A 13,366-nucleotide genomic window follows, 5' to 3' on the forward strand; every position below is an offset into this window, starting at 1 on the left:
GACAAAATGTGAACTGGCTTCTAATTTTCTTAAATACTTTTGGAAATTGTTTAACTTCCTATTGTTACACACAGTGAATTTCAATAAGAAAAATGCCAAAGTATTTTTGGAGCCTGCTGCCAATAAAAATCAACACCAACAGCCTAATATAAAAACACCCCATTTCCAACTAATCATTCTGACCTGCTCAGGTCTGTGTGGCATCTTTCTCACTGCCAAAAAAGCTAGAAGGAAAGCTGGTGACTGAATAATAAAAATCAAGAACAAAATGTGGAAATTAAAAAATACAACATGAGCATCATGCTCGATGAGAAAGTACAGGAAACTAATTATATAGAGATAGATAAGAACAGAAGAAAATGTTAGGAACAAGAGGCAGCTACTATGCCCATCAAAGTTGTACAGTATTACCACACCATTGCCACTATTTACTAGGGATGGGAATTGTAAACCTTTAAAATTTAGAAACTGTAAACAAGTGGTTAAACATTGAACAATGTGCTAGACGTGTAACTGGTCACATGACAAATTTCACCAAACACATATCTTTTGTGTCTTCGTTGTTAGACATTTATCATCATATACAGCAGTCCGTCGCGTATAACACTTCTGTGATGCCACAGCAAGGGTGGATATTGTAAATAGGGGTTTAGCAATTAGCTGTTCTAATTGGTGCCACAGAAAGATTGACACTGGGGTGGGTTTTATTCTCGGTCGATCTGGCGCTTCATTGGTGCATCGTGTGTTCATGCTATAGTAGGCGTGGTATGGTTCAGTCCACATTGGATAAGAAAAGCTTTCTTTTCCTGACATTTGTTATATGTTTTATAAAACTGCATCTCTAAACAAAAGGAACAAAACCTCCATAATAAACAGAATGCTTATACATGGCAACTGTGAATACGTACAACATGATTTTAAAAGGATTTTTTTTTTCCCCCCCAATATTAATTCAGACAACGCATAAGTGTGAAAGACTGATGTATAGGCTTTAATTTACAGTACACTTTTATGCAAATAATTTGTTTAAAAAAAAAAATAAAAGTGCTTGATATCTATGTAGTGAATAGAATTACAAACAAACAAGATTTTGTTTATTCCCTTTATGTCCAGCACAGGTACATCTCAATAGCGCTGTACAAATACAAAGAGGTGACATTTACTAAGATAAAAATAACAATACAAGTTTTTAAAAAGATCAAATTTTCATCAAGATTTTTTTTTTTTTTTTTTTTTTTTTTTAAGATTCTATTAATTTTTTTAGTATTACTATGCAGGACAGCTGCTATAAGATTATTACCTTTATTAAATGTGCACAGATGAATCTACCAATTGATCTACAGGTTAATCAACCAATGCCCTGATCAAAAATTAGAAAATCGATCGACAACCCTAATTTCAATATATACTTTGGTGTGTACTTTTTTTCTGTTTATTATTACGTTGTAGTTAAATCTTTGCCATGTTAAGAGTATTTGCTTATTCAGGGGTTCTTTGCGTGGAAAACTGGAACCTGGGCTGTCAGTATACATCAGAATGTAATATAAAGAGTGCATGTGTATGTAGATATGTGCTTTGGGGTAAAACATTTAAATGAGGACACCTGTATAGCATATAAACATTCATAAAAATGTACCAAAAGCACATCCTTACCATCTAACCATTTTTGGAATCTAATGCAACAGTGATTTAAAATTTTTTTCGTTTTTAGGTCTTACTATTGCGCTTAGTAACTCTTCTACTTCAATCTCATACACACACACACACACTACACACACATATATATATATATATATATATATATATATATATATATATATATATATATATATATATATATATATATATACATATACACACACACACACACACACACACACACACACACACAGTTCTTTATCCTATTACCTTTCCTCAACCTGCTGAATAGTATCTCAATTTTCTGATCAAGTTATACTATTTTTGTAGCAATAGAAAACCAACATATTGTTTAATATCAACACAAAGAAACCATGATGCATGATACTGTTACACAACAGCACAACCAACAATTTCAGGAAACCAGATGTACATTAAGAATTCAGCCTTCTAGCTATTTTGCACAGGACCAATGCAACATGAAAGTTTGCTTCACTTACGGCTTCATGAAGGTCCCCATGATTACAGCACACACTGAAAGTTTTGATAGGGGCAGTCGGTCCTGTGGTGATGAGCAGCGTTTCTTCCAACTCAATTTCCTTTTCCAGCTTAACCAGAACTGGAGGATCTACACCGTACCTAAAAAGACAAACATATTGCTTAAAAAAAACAAACAAACACACACTTATCTTGGACATCTTAAAATACATTTTACAGAAAACGTACATCTTCCTAAACACTTACTGGGATACCATCCTTCCAATTTCTAGCAGGCAAAGGCACACCTGCCTTGGTTCTTTGTGTAAAACTGAAAGACAAAAAGAAAAAGCATTCTTCTTTGTTGGCAGGTTTATCTGTCATGACACATTCAAGATACAGTAAATATAACATTAACACAGTGGAAGCAGCACAAAAATGTTGGTGTTATTGTACTGTAATCTGTACCTGATAATTTCATTATGGTTTTATTGTTTCATAAATGTAACACTGCTTCCTTATGAAAGTAAAAAAAAACACAAGATAAAAACAGACAAACAGAAATAAATGCTGGTGGCGGGGTGAAGTTGCAGAGATGACGTCAGCCCCTGCTGATGGACCCTGAAGACAGACACACAGGCAGGGGAAAAGGCAGCACACAAAACAAACGGGCTCGATGGCCAAAACAAAAGGTACAGATTCTCGGGATCTCGACCTAGATCTCAATCCCCGTTCTCCTTCGTCCTTTCTCAACTCCTATCTCTCTTCTACTGAGCTAAGCTGGTGACCTTTTTATGTGGCTGTGTTTCAACTGATTATCATTATTCAACTGAAACTGAACCGCATATGCACAAAAAATAATTAACAAATCTAAACAATAAATCAAATATACGCCAGTGCGCGGCGGATGCAAACCCTCCACCATCACAATGCTACACAGAGGTTTTCAAATGAAGCATAAGAAATACAAACAGCAGCACAGCAATTAGTCTCCCCATCTCAGCAAATTTTACACAATGAAGACACAGATTTGTAAACTAGACATGGTTTTATATCTACATTAGAAATTGTACTAATTTAGAGAATTGTTACTACAGTAGTCTCTGTGTATAGGAACACCTCCTCAGAGAACAACCTTGTGGTGAAACAGATTTTTCCCCCGTTGCAAATGCTCTGCCTAATGGAACACCTTTTTGGCACCGATAGCGACATGTTCACAACTGATACAGTACTGTTTTGTAATCTGACAGCTCATCATCAGACTTAAATTAAAATAGTTTATTCAATCTTTGCAAAACTAACTTATCACGGGAGTGTCAAGGAACACAGATTGGTTTATTCAATCTTTCAATTTATCATTGCCTCGTCGTGTATTCGGATTTCCATGAGTGCACCTCATCGCTACAAAATGGTATATAAACAATCACCAAATGTGACTCTGTTTCTTTTGCTACAAAAGCTGGAAATTGTTTGAGCTCTTGAGAAAAACCTAAATCAGACACAGGTCCATAAGCAATTTGGTGTTTTCCGTTCTGGTGAGTTTCTTAACTATTCCGTTAAATAATTGTATCTGTGTCTTGAATATTGCTCCTGTACATGTATTCATAATTAATCTAGACCTGCTGCATTTAAACATGCGTAAAGGTGCTGTGTTAACTTAGTTCGACAGTTTATTAACCCTTTGCGGTTCTATGTCAGACCCTGTCCGTCATCTTCAAAAAGACTTAAAGCACAGGTCACTAGTCGTTTTTCTCCAGAAGAAGCCGAGAGAGCTTTTCAATGGCCGAGTGAGACCGATAGGAGCCGAATGAAGCAAAAAAAAAAAAAAAAAGGGGGGAGGCGTATCTGACAGCCCCCTGCACTACAGAGATAACACAGACAAAAACAAAGGAGACAGCTGTTTCTGCATCCAGCACTCAAAGAATATCAGACACCTGCAGAGCTTTTTGAGATGTTATAGTAATAAAATAATGACTTGGATTGCATTATTGAGGAGTTTGGTGATAAAACAAGGTGAGGATTTATCATTATGCACGTCTATAAAGGTAATTGAAAAATACAGCGAACAAGGGGTGGGGCTTGGCTGGAGATACAGTATTGAGTGTCCTTTTGTGATTCAGAGCCTTTTAAACCTGTTTTGAAAAATATATATTTTAAACAGCACGTATAAAATAAACAGCGCATGTGAAAATAAACGGGACTGACGCACCTGACAAGCGCTCAATAAATGGACGGCAAAGGGGTTAACGTTAGTTTGTCTGTTATTTATTATAGTTTATTAACATACACTAGCCTATTGCTTTTCTGTTCATTTAACATGTTGATGCATGCGAGTCATGTCAAGCAATACATATTTATTTATTGATTGATTCTTATTTTGTCTGTGGTCAACTTCGTCTTGCAGAAGAGTCGGCTAAAACACTTGTTTGCTTCCCGAGGGGTGTTCTCTTAGCCGGTGACTACTGTACTACATTCCCAATCCAAACACAGGTTTACAAATAAGACTCCTATTGTACAGTAGTTTCACCCATTTTTTTTTTTTTTTTAGTAGTTTTACTACTAGCTTGATTGGACACATTGTATAGATAACAAGCTCAGGTGTGGAATGGATGAAACTGCTATGCAATAGGAGACTTAAATCCAACCCTGCCTGCTTTACCCTTTCAATAGAAGTTTTGTTTTGCAATCTTCAATGAAGGCATTCGAAAGACAATTTGCCAATGGCTTGTAATACAGAGAGACTCTAAAACCTTTACAAAACAAAAAGAACCAAAAAAAAACAAACAGGTTTGACAAAGACTCACCCAAACCCTCAGATTCAAAGAGGTATGTCTCATCCACGCCTACATCTCGGCACCAGCATAGGAAATTAGCAGTGTTGTCACGAGCAAAGAAGGAACCTGAAGGGGCGTTTTTTTTGCAGGCGACTTTCTTCATGGGAAAATGCTAAACAAAAGCAAAGATATCTTGTTATAGATTAAGAAACCTGTATGTAATCTATACTTAAGTCTCCTGATATAAAATAAAAAAGGCTGGCGTTGCTATTTTGTTAACCTGGAATCTTTCATTTGACATCATTCAATGTATAGCAACTACTAGTACAGAAGAGACGTCAAGCTCATTGTGCTTGTTCTCAACTAGTGGCTCTCAAAAGTATTCACCCCCTTGGACTTTTCCACATTTTACTGTGTTACAACATGGAATCAAAATGGATTTAATTAGGAGTTTTTGCCACTGATCAACACAAAGTCCATATTATCAAAGTGAAAAATAAAATCTACAAATTGTTCTAAATTAATTACAAATATAAAACAGAAAATAATTGATTGCACAGGTATTCACCCCCTTTGCTATGACACACCTAAATAAGCTCTGGTGCAACCAATTGACTTTAGAATCACATAATTAGTTGAATGGAGTCCACTTGTGTGCAATTAAGGTGTATCACATGATTTCAGGTTAAATACACCTGTCTCTGGGAGGTCCCACAGTTGGTTTCATAACAAACTACATCATGAAGACGAAAGAACATTCAAAGCAAATTTGTTCTTCAAAAGCAACAATCAGGGGTAGGATATAAGAACATTTCTGAGGCAATTAATAGCCCCCGGAGCACAGAAAAGTCCATTAAGAAATGGAGAGAATATGGCACAATTGAAATCTGTTTAGAAAAGGCCATCCTCAAAAACTGAGTATCCGGGCAAGAAGGGCACTAGTCAGGGGGTCCACCAAGAGGCCTATGGAAACTCTAAAGGAGTTACAGTCCTCCATGGCTGAGCTGGGAGACACTGTGCATACAGCAAGAACAGCCTGGGTGCTTCACAAAACTGGCCTTTATGGGAGAGGGGCAAAAAGAAAGCCATTGTTGAGAAAAAAAAAAACCTCACAACAAATCTCGGCTAGTTTGTTAGAAGGCATGTGGGAGACTCTGACACCAAGTGGAAGAAGATTCTATGGTCTGATGAGACCAAAAAAGAGCTTTTTGGTCTCAGTGCTAAGCGCTACGTTTGGCGGAAGCCTAACAATGCACGTCATCCTGAGAACACCATCCCTACCGTGAAGCATGGTGGTGGCAGCATCATGCTATGGGGATGCTTCTCTGCGTCAGTGCCTGGAAAGCATGTGAAGATAGAGGACAAAATGGATGCAGCAAAGTACAGAGAAATCCTGGAGGAAAACCTGCTGATGTCTCCAAGAGACCTGGAACTTGGGAGAAGATTCATCTTCCAGCAGGACAATGACCCCAAACATACAGCCAAAGCCATAATGGAGTGGCTTAAAAACAAATGTCAATGTCTTGGAGTAGCCCAGTCAAAGCCCGGACCTCAATCCAATTGAGAATATGTGGAAAGAGTTGAAAATTGCTGTTCATCAAAGGTCCCCAACCAACTTGACGGAACTTCAGCAATTTTGCAAAGAAGAATGGGCAAAAATTGCTAATTAAATCCATTTTGATTCCATGTTGTAACACAATAAAATGTGGAAAAGTCCAAGGAGGGGTGAATACTTTTGAGAGCCACTAGTTGAGAACAAGCACAATGAGCTTCGATAGGTTATTTTAACATCCTAAGTGTTTTTTATGATGAGCAGCGATAGGTTATTTTAACATCCTAAGTGTTTTTTTTTTTTTTAGATACAGTTTGTAAAAATGAACAAAATTAATCAGAACCAAATACAGCACATTGAGTTAGAAACCAGATAATTCAAATAAAAAATAAAAAAATTACATGACTGCAAAGAACTGCTGTATGCTTACTTTCCATTTGTCTGTCTTGCAGCACTCTCGTACTTTGCTCTGAAGGACCCCGATCAGCTGACAAAGTAGGACCCCATTATCCAGCTCCTCCATGAAACTGTCCGCCTTTACATCTTCATCTGGAGTAACAGGCAGAGCCCAGTCAGATTACAATTCAACAGCTTTCCTCACAGCCGTGCTTAACATGTGTTGGTTATTTCTTTATGGCCACACCATTTATCAAAACGTGTTTAAATCGCGAAGTGCAGCCTCACATATCTGATTTTGGTGTTGTGACCCAGATAGGCTTCATATTTCATATTTCTGGATATACAGTGTAAATAAAACATGAAAAAACATGTCAGACAATATAAAAGAACACACAGGAGGGATAAAAGTTATGAAACTGTTTAGATTATCCACTTTCACAGTAATATTACTGAGGTAAGCAGTAAACATAACTGTTTCACTGTTGGAATATACTGTTATGTAGCTACATGTACAACATAATATTGTAGGTGATACTTTCTTACGTTCGCAGTGTGTTGAAAATGTAACAGGAACCTCAACTATACTTCCAACTTTGTCTTTCACTATTTAAAATACAGGAATCAACCTACTGGATGTAGCTGAAAGTCTATTACCGGAATTGGATTTAAATTCCCTGAATGTTAAATCATTTGAAAATCAGTACATATTAGCCATTTTTATAAACAAAAAAGTATATTTAAATGAAGGGCTCCAAGTTGTTTATTACGAACATTTCCTTTTATACAATTATAATTCTAAAAACTGACAGGCTGTTCTTATTACAGAACAAATACCACTGAGAGGGTTTGTTATATAAATGGCATCCTGCCCAGGAAACTTACATTAAAAGATTTTTTGTTATAATCCCACACTGAGCATAATAGACAGAGATCTTTTACCCAGCATGCCGCTCAGCCAGATAGCCAAGTCTTCCTGCATGGGCACCAGGGTGGCTTCATGTCGCACCGAAAGCCACTGGTCATACTGGAAAACATCAGTTAAGCCTGGTCCATGTCTGGGAGTCAAAGGACTTCTAGGGCTCACAACAGGAACGTCAAACCTTTCTCCAAACCACACCTATACACAAGGCAAAAAGCATTGTTCCCTCTTGAATTTAACCCTGTTCCAATGATTTATGCATGTACTGACGGCTCATTATATCACGGAGGTGCCAGCAAGTTCATGGTGGTGTACAGCTGTGTAGCTAACAAAGGAATGCCTGGATCGCACCATTTACTGGTAATAAACAGATGGCGTTTGGTCAGTGTGGCTAAGTGACTACAGCTGGGTACAAGAAGCCCTGCTGTGATTTAGTAGGGCAACAGTTTTTTAAAAAAAGAAATCCAGAACTGTCATATTTAAAGAGTTCTCTTCAATAAAATGATTTGTTTTAGATAGTCTTCGTTATTGATGTATTTATTTTAAATGTATTGCCAGTCCTATCAGAGCAATCCTCAGAACTAGCAGGGAAACCCAGCTTTTATCTGAGGCACAGCCAGTACTGCAAAACAGCATTTTAACAGGAACACGCTTTCTGCCCAAGTTCCAGCTGAAACCCATACTAGACAGAATTGGGTCAACATACAATGTTTAAACCCAGTGAACACCTACATCTGTTCTACCAGAAGTAATGAAAAGTAACTGAAAGAGCTGCGATACAAATGAGTTTCAATTAGTTTTTAATGCTACGAAATACTTAAAAAAAAAAAAAAAAAAAAAAAAAAATACTATAAAAAAAAAGAAAGAAAATGTTTCTCATTGTGTACTAAAATCAAAAACATTCAATGGTCACCTCTTTAGGGGAGACTGTTCCTTCAAAGAAAGGGATAAATGTTAATAATGAATCTAGTAAACAAGTAATTGTAAATTAAGTATAAAGCAGATTACATACTGGGCAAAAAAGCAAATCATTTAAAACCTTAGAAAAATTAATTGCTACAGTAGTTTGCAGGCAGAGCAGCAGTTTGTAGGCAATATAACTATGTGCAAGTTGAATATGCATTTAATAAATAACTGTTAAACCAGACAGACACACAAAAACAGAACAAAGCTAAAAAAACACACACGCATTACAAATGGATTCTATATACACATATTTAAAAACAATCAATTTGCAAAACAATCATATATTGGGCAGAATTAAGACAATATTTCAAGTAGTAACGATGAACTACCTGATACACAAACTTGTATGTTTCAACGGGAAAGTTTAAACAAGAGACAGTTTGACAGGTTACACTTTGCAGTGTTCCTTGTTTAAAAGAAATGAATGATTTGAAAGTAGACACAATCACAAGATTTAAATTAAAATCTCTGTAAAACACAGATAATATATATATAAAGCTGTTTCATGGCATCAGAATCCATTAATACAGTACCTGAATCCCAGCCTGTACTGCCATTGGTGCAATCACAAAGAATTCAAATCTGCAACCTAAAACAGAAAGGAAATTAAAAAAAACATTCTAAGCAATCATACGCAACTGCAAACTGGGAAAAACTGTCCAGGGCTCTATGCAAAGTTGGCATGTGTATTGCCCTCAAATAGAAACATTTAAATTGTTATTAGAATCTTGAACGGCTGCATGGATGACATCTTCTGATTTCAAGTGTAACTGTCCATCTGTCGTAATCATTCCCAGCAAACTATCTTAACCTCTTATACCAAAGACATAGAATATCCTAAAGCTGGCAATCTGCTCTGTTTATACAAGCAAGCTGGATTTAAGTTTCCTGAAAACACAGCTTTGACCGTGAGACCTTCCCACAGCTGTCCAAACAAACCAATTTAGTCTTGGATGCCCGCCCCCCCCCCCAAATTTATATAGGCTCACTGGTTTATTCTACATTTGCAGAACACTTTTTACATATATTGTAATACGTCATTATTTGGAAGGGGGAGCAGTACTGAGCAGATGTTAAGGCACACTACTAAAGAATATGAGGGACATTGTTAAACTGCTGATCCAGGTACCATACTATTTGTCTCTTTAAAACATGTACATGCCAGTCATTACTGCAAAAATAGCAAAAAGTGCATACTGGATAAAAATAGGATTACTGAAGTAATATATTTCAGCTTGAGGAAAATAAAACCAGTCGATAATTGTTCATTTTGTACATTACACGACATTCATATTTATTTATTGAATTTCTATAGTGCTTTTTATACAAAAGTACTGCAAAGCACTGTACAGTACATAGCAGGAAAAAAAATAATTGTATAGCATGTCACATATACAACTGTAATAATCAGACCATTTAAATAACAATACAGACACACACAAAATACAAACGCAGCAATTTTAAAGTTACATTAAAACCCACTGAGATAAGAAAGCCATTTTATAAAAGTGCGTTTTTAGACTGTAATAGTCCCAGCTTCCCTGACAAACAAAGGCAGAGCATGCCACAATTCAGGAGCTCTACAAGAAAAAGCCCTACTTTCCCGGGCCTTTCAATGAACTTATCCATGCACTAGCCACTCTACTCTTGCTTGTTTGTCATTCTTGTAAATACTTCCTAGATTTAGCCTGTTCTGTTCATCAACCCTATATTAAAAAATAATTAAAATAAAATTTGCTATTTTCTATTATCACACTTTGACTAAGGATCATTAATCATTAAATTACTATCCTTTCAAGCTTTAAAACAAGTCCGTTCAAGATAACATTGAGCTTCTTATCAGCTGTTGACAATATCAAGAAAGAGCACAAAAGCACCGTGACAGAAATATTAAGAAAGCAGAACCAGGGAGGCAGCGTCTTCTAGAGTTAAGAAAGAAGCCATCAGTTGCAGGTTACTGTACATTTACTATCCTTTCAAGCTTTAAAACAAGTCCGTTCAAGATAACATTGAGCTTCTTATCAGCTGTTGACAATATCAAGAAAGAGCACAAAAGCACCGTGACAGAAATATTAAGAAAGCAGAACCAGGGAGGCAGCGTCTTCTAGAGTTAAGAAAGAAGCCATCAGTTGCAGGTTACTGTTTATTTTTTTTTTTTTTTTTGTTTGTTTGTTTTTAAAGCTTTGCGTGGAGATGCCTTACAGTAAACTGCATAGCAACACTGTGTATTGTAGCCTAATTAATCTCTTTTACTTTTAAGGCAAAAAAAGGTACCCATGTTTAAAGCAGTTTGCGTGTTGCTTTTGTTTACCAAGCTATTTATGGATGTGTAAATGCTTTTTCAATAGGATGTTCACAAATCCAACTTTTTCACACGTCCGCCTGTACCCCAGTCCTCAGGGGGTAGGATATGCAATGTTGTACAAAACTTGAAAGGTCCTTTCATAGCTACATGTAAATACGGTGTGCATACAAAATCAAACAATACAGATCCTCGCAGATTGGTATTTTCAGTGCATGATATACGGCATTTTAAAGGAAATACCAAATGTGTTTTTACATCCATTTCCAAGATTCCACAGACTTGTTTAAATTCACGATTTTCGTGACCTCGTGACAATCGTATCCTTATTCATCGTAAATGCCAAATAAGTTTACTTTAACGTGGTTGCATTATAGTTTACTAGCAATCACTTGAATCCCCTTTTCATAGTTTGTAGCACAAAAAACAACAAAAAATATTGTACGCACTATCCTATACTGAAAAAATAATAATCTTGTAGCACAGTAATAACCACAACATTATCATTTTGGACTTGGGGCACTTCGTAATATACAATGTGTTTAAAATTACAACTTAATTTGTTCAGCAATTGATACCCATGCATTCTCCTTTTTCATCTGATGTTTAAAAATCAGATCTATAGATTGCATATATGTAGGGATAAACTCTGAGCACCTTCGACAAACAACCGGTCATCCATTTTGGTGTTGTAACAACCATAGCACAAGGTCAGCCACATGGTCAAAGTTCAGTTGATTTGAACCATCAGCGACTGCAGTTTGAGGAGGGCAATTGGCTGCAGAAAGTATAAACTGCACAGCAAAATGACAGCGATGATAGCCAGTCGAACGATGTTAAGTGTGCAAAAAACGTACCCGCCATTGTGGCGTATAAGTATGTGAAATTTACCAGCCACAGACCAAATTAACCTACATTTTGCAGGAGTTAATTTCAAACCCTGCCTCCTGTGTTGCTTTTGTTGACCCTAGGAATAACCAGCTGGCCGCATCCTGTGATCTCCGAGTGTGGTTTGGAAGATAAGGGGTCAGTAACTCCTGCAAATGACTAGGTGCTAATCCATTCAGGGCCTTGTAAGTTAAGCAAAATCTTAAAAATCAATTCTATACTGCACAGGGGTCCAGTGTAAAGAGGCCAAAACAGGGTAATCTGTTCATTTCTCCTGGTTTTAGTCAGAATTCTAGCGGCGGTATTCTGAACAAGCCAAAAGCAGGATACCATAGTTTCGTGACACCAGAAAAAGAGAGCAGTCTCTCAGCATCAGATAGAGAAATTTCTCCAAGTTCGGCTTTATTTCTCAAATTGTAAAAAAAATACTTCAGTAACTTCCCTAATACGAGCCTCAAATGAGGAGATCAAGATCAAAGATGACCCCCAAACTCTTAATTTCTAGTTTAAGTTTTGATGATAGATGCAAGGGTCAATCTTATTAAATTTCACATTTCCTTTTAGTTGGTTCTGTGATCCTACTAGCATAATCTCCGTTTTGTCTGAATTAAACATTAGAAAATTCTGACATCCAATGCTTGATGTCTGTAAGGCAAGTAGCTAATAATACCCAAGAAGAAGAAATTCCTGACTTTAGGGAAAAATATAGCTGGGTATCAGCATAGCAATAGAAGTTCACTCCATGTCTACGGATAACGTCACCTAACAGTAGCACACATAATGAAAACAACAAGGGACCTAGAATGGAGCCCTGTGGAATGCCACAGACTCCTTCTGATTATGCCGATTTTACCTCCCCAAAAGAGACAAACTGAAACCTACCAGAAACCTAAGATTTTAACCAGGATAGGACAAGGGCACACAGTCCTACTGCACTTTCAAGACGATCCAGTAGGATGGAATGGTCTACAGTACCAAAGGCAGATGTAAAAGAATTAAAACTGATGGAATGTCAGAGTTTATCAGCAGATCACATGACTCTGACAAGGGTCATCTGGGTGCTGTGTGTGTAGCACGAAAACCAGACTGAAACTTCGAATATACCATTAAGAGTTAGAAATATTCGTAATTGAATTGCAACAACTCTCCAGAACAGTGGTGGCCAATGTGTGGATCGTGATCTCGGGACAAATCAGAACAAGCACGAACACATAAGAATACAGCAGTTTTTGCTATAGCTGATGGGGAAAGCCTTCTGTGCCATTCAGTAGCACAGATGAAAATTTCCCGACAGTTTCTGCATATGAGACTATTATTATTTTTTTGTCAGTTCCTTTGAGCCGCAAAGCATGCAACACTCAGCATTTTACCAGGAGCCGCAATTGAACTGCGAAAGAGCTGCATGCGCCTCGTGGGCCGCGATTTGGCCACCTCTGCTATAATATTTCTTT

At 37.0% G+C, this 13,366-nt stretch overlaps 1 protein-coding gene across 2 annotated transcripts in view; it reads right to left on the minus strand.

Annotated features, from left to right (window-relative positions):
• Positions 1 to 13,366, minus strand: part of LOC121319675 (GAS2-like protein 3) — a 36,479-nt gene that overhangs the window by 7,970 nt on the left and 15,143 nt on the right. For both annotated transcript variants that reach the window (XM_041257347.1, XM_041257348.1), the window contains exons 2-7: positions 9,259 to 9,314; positions 7,780 to 7,957; positions 6,872 to 6,990; positions 4,920 to 5,061; positions 2,383 to 2,446; positions 2,139 to 2,277 (exon numbers count right to left, since the gene is read on the minus strand). In XM_041257347.1, coding sequence (XP_041113281.1) covers positions 2,139 to 2,277; positions 2,383 to 2,446; positions 4,920 to 5,061; positions 6,872 to 6,990; positions 7,780 to 7,957; positions 9,259 to 9,282 — 666 coding nt within the window. In that variant the 5' untranslated portion in view covers positions 9,283 to 9,314. The remainder of the gene's footprint in view (positions 1 to 2,138; positions 2,278 to 2,382; positions 2,447 to 4,919; positions 5,062 to 6,871; positions 6,991 to 7,779; positions 7,958 to 9,258; positions 9,315 to 13,366) is intronic.

This window comes from Polyodon spathula, chromosome 8, assembly GCF_017654505.1.
Source record: "Polyodon spathula isolate WHYD16114869_AA chromosome 8, ASM1765450v1, whole genome shotgun sequence".
NCBI classification, from domain to species: Eukaryota; Metazoa; Chordata; class Actinopteri; order Acipenseriformes; family Polyodontidae; genus Polyodon; species Polyodon spathula.